This window comes from Penaeus chinensis, chromosome 40, assembly GCF_019202785.1.
Source record: "Penaeus chinensis breed Huanghai No. 1 chromosome 40, ASM1920278v2, whole genome shotgun sequence".
Classification (NCBI taxonomy): domain Eukaryota; kingdom Metazoa; phylum Arthropoda; class Malacostraca; order Decapoda; family Penaeidae; genus Penaeus; species Penaeus chinensis.
In genome coordinates this window covers 23,022,831-23,024,838 of record NC_061858.1, presented here as the reverse complement: position 1 = coordinate 23,024,838, position 2,008 = coordinate 23,022,831, and the positions used below count along the sequence as shown (strand labels likewise).

General features: G+C 40.6%; 1 protein-coding gene across 1 annotated transcript in view; it reads left to right on the top strand.

Moving 5' to 3' along the window:
* The window catches only part of LOC125047162 (carbohydrate sulfotransferase 11-like), a 5,387-nt gene extending 3,750 nt beyond the window's left edge, over positions 1-1,637 (top strand). Inside the window, exons 6-7 of the mRNA XM_047645280.1 lie at positions 215-346; positions 1,449-1,637. Coding sequence (XP_047501236.1) covers positions 215-346; positions 1,449-1,637 — 321 coding nt within the window. The remainder of the gene's footprint in view (positions 1-214; positions 347-1,448) is intronic.
* The last annotated feature ends 371 nt before the right edge of the window (positions 1,638-2,008 follow it).

Genomic DNA, 2,008 nt, shown 5'->3' with positions numbered 1-2,008 from the left:
CAGCATCTTTCAAGCCCATAATAGTTGCAATGGAGTCACTGCCTAATTATATATTTGCTTGCACACGTAATCACATGTATAAGATGTAATAATGCAAAAGTGTTGAAATATGCATTGCTTCATTACACAGTAGTGTGTTTGTTTATCCATGTGTGTGTGTGTGTGTGCTTTATGTGACAATCATAAGCCCATACTTTTATTAATCTCATTAAAGGTAAAATGCTGGAGGCCGTACTGGGTGCACTGCAGCGTCTGTTCCACAGACTATAACATCATAATGAAGCTGGAGACCATGAGGGAGGACGAGCAGTTTCTCATCACGCTGTCCAGCCTCAGTGAACTTAAGGCGAGTCAAAGTCAGATTTACTGTTCACTTCAAATTTCATTTGTGTGTGTATGTATATGTATGCATGTGTGTATAATTTATACATATATGCATATATGTATGAATGTGTGTATATATATATATATATATATGAAAGATGGAATAATGCAATACCGCATTGATATAGATATATGACAACCCTCCCTGACCAGGACTCGAACCTAGGTCACCCCAGGTATGAACCGGAGGACCAGTACTAAACCAACCACGCCACACGACCCACAAGAGGGAGTGTGCAACTAAGAACTAACTAGCTTCATCTTTCATATATCATTCGCTATCATTACTCATGTATGGATAGATGTGTAATGTCTATGGAGCTAGTTAGATCCTAGATCCTCATTCCTTTTATTGGTCGTGTGACATGACTTAGCTGACCTAGGTTCGAATCCTGGTCAGGGAGGATTGTTTTATATATATATATATATATATGTGTGTGTGTGTGTGTGTGTGTGTGTGTGTGTGTCTATAGTTTGTTTGTTCAACAGCCATGTAATCCCCTGCAAGATCTAGGCCTCTCTCAGTTCACTATTGAGAGGTTATTTGACAGTGCTACCCTTGCCTGATTGGATGGCTTTCCTAGTCAACCGCGGTTCGCCGCGCTAACATTTGTGCCACGGCCGCGACTTCCCCTACGACACCGACCCTCGTGGTCCCGAGTTCAATTCGCCGCCGCGGCAGTCGTAAAAATGCCTAGGCCCTGACTGTTGGCTCGAGTCCGACCTCACAGTGAGAAAACGACATATTGCCTAGAGAAATTAAAGTGTCGTAGGGGAAGTCGCCGCCGTGGCACAAGTCGAACGCGTCGAACCGTGGTTGATTAGAAAGGACATCCAAACAGGCAAGGATGGCATTGCCAAATAACCTCTCAGTTGTAGAGAGGTCTATGTCCTGCAGTGGAATGAATGGATGTTGAAAAGAATATGCCTATATACGTATATATGTGTGTGTGTGTGTGTGTGTGTGTGTGTGTGTGTGTGTGTGTCGTACATGCACCCACACACGTACAGACGCCCCGCAACCCAGCTGTGACCCACTCTACCCCCCCTCCCCCCACCTCCAGAGTCAGGCGACCTGGAAGCACCTCCGGGGCAACTCTTCTGCGCAGCTGGCTGACGGCTTCTTCGCCCAGCTGACCCGGCGACAGATGGCGCAGCTGTACCGTCGCTACCAGCAGGACTTCGAGCTTTTCCAGTATGACATCAAGGACTATTTAGCAAAGGCTAAGGCAGATGATAGTCAAGTCAGCTAATATATCAGTAATATTTCTTTATATATACTCAATCGTATGTATGTACGTGTGTGTATATATGTACATATATAAATGTGTGTGTATATCTATGTATGTATGTATATATAATTTTATATAGTATAAGATTATATATATACACACACATATATATATACATATATATATGAACACAAACACTAACGCGCACACAAAGATGAAAAGGAAAATGTTTAAAATATTTTCACTTCTTATTGTGGTTGTTTTCCTTTTCTTCATATATAAATATATATATATATATATATATATATATAAGTATATATATATAATATATATGTAAAATTATACACACACACATATATATATACATAAACATATATATATTTATTTATTTA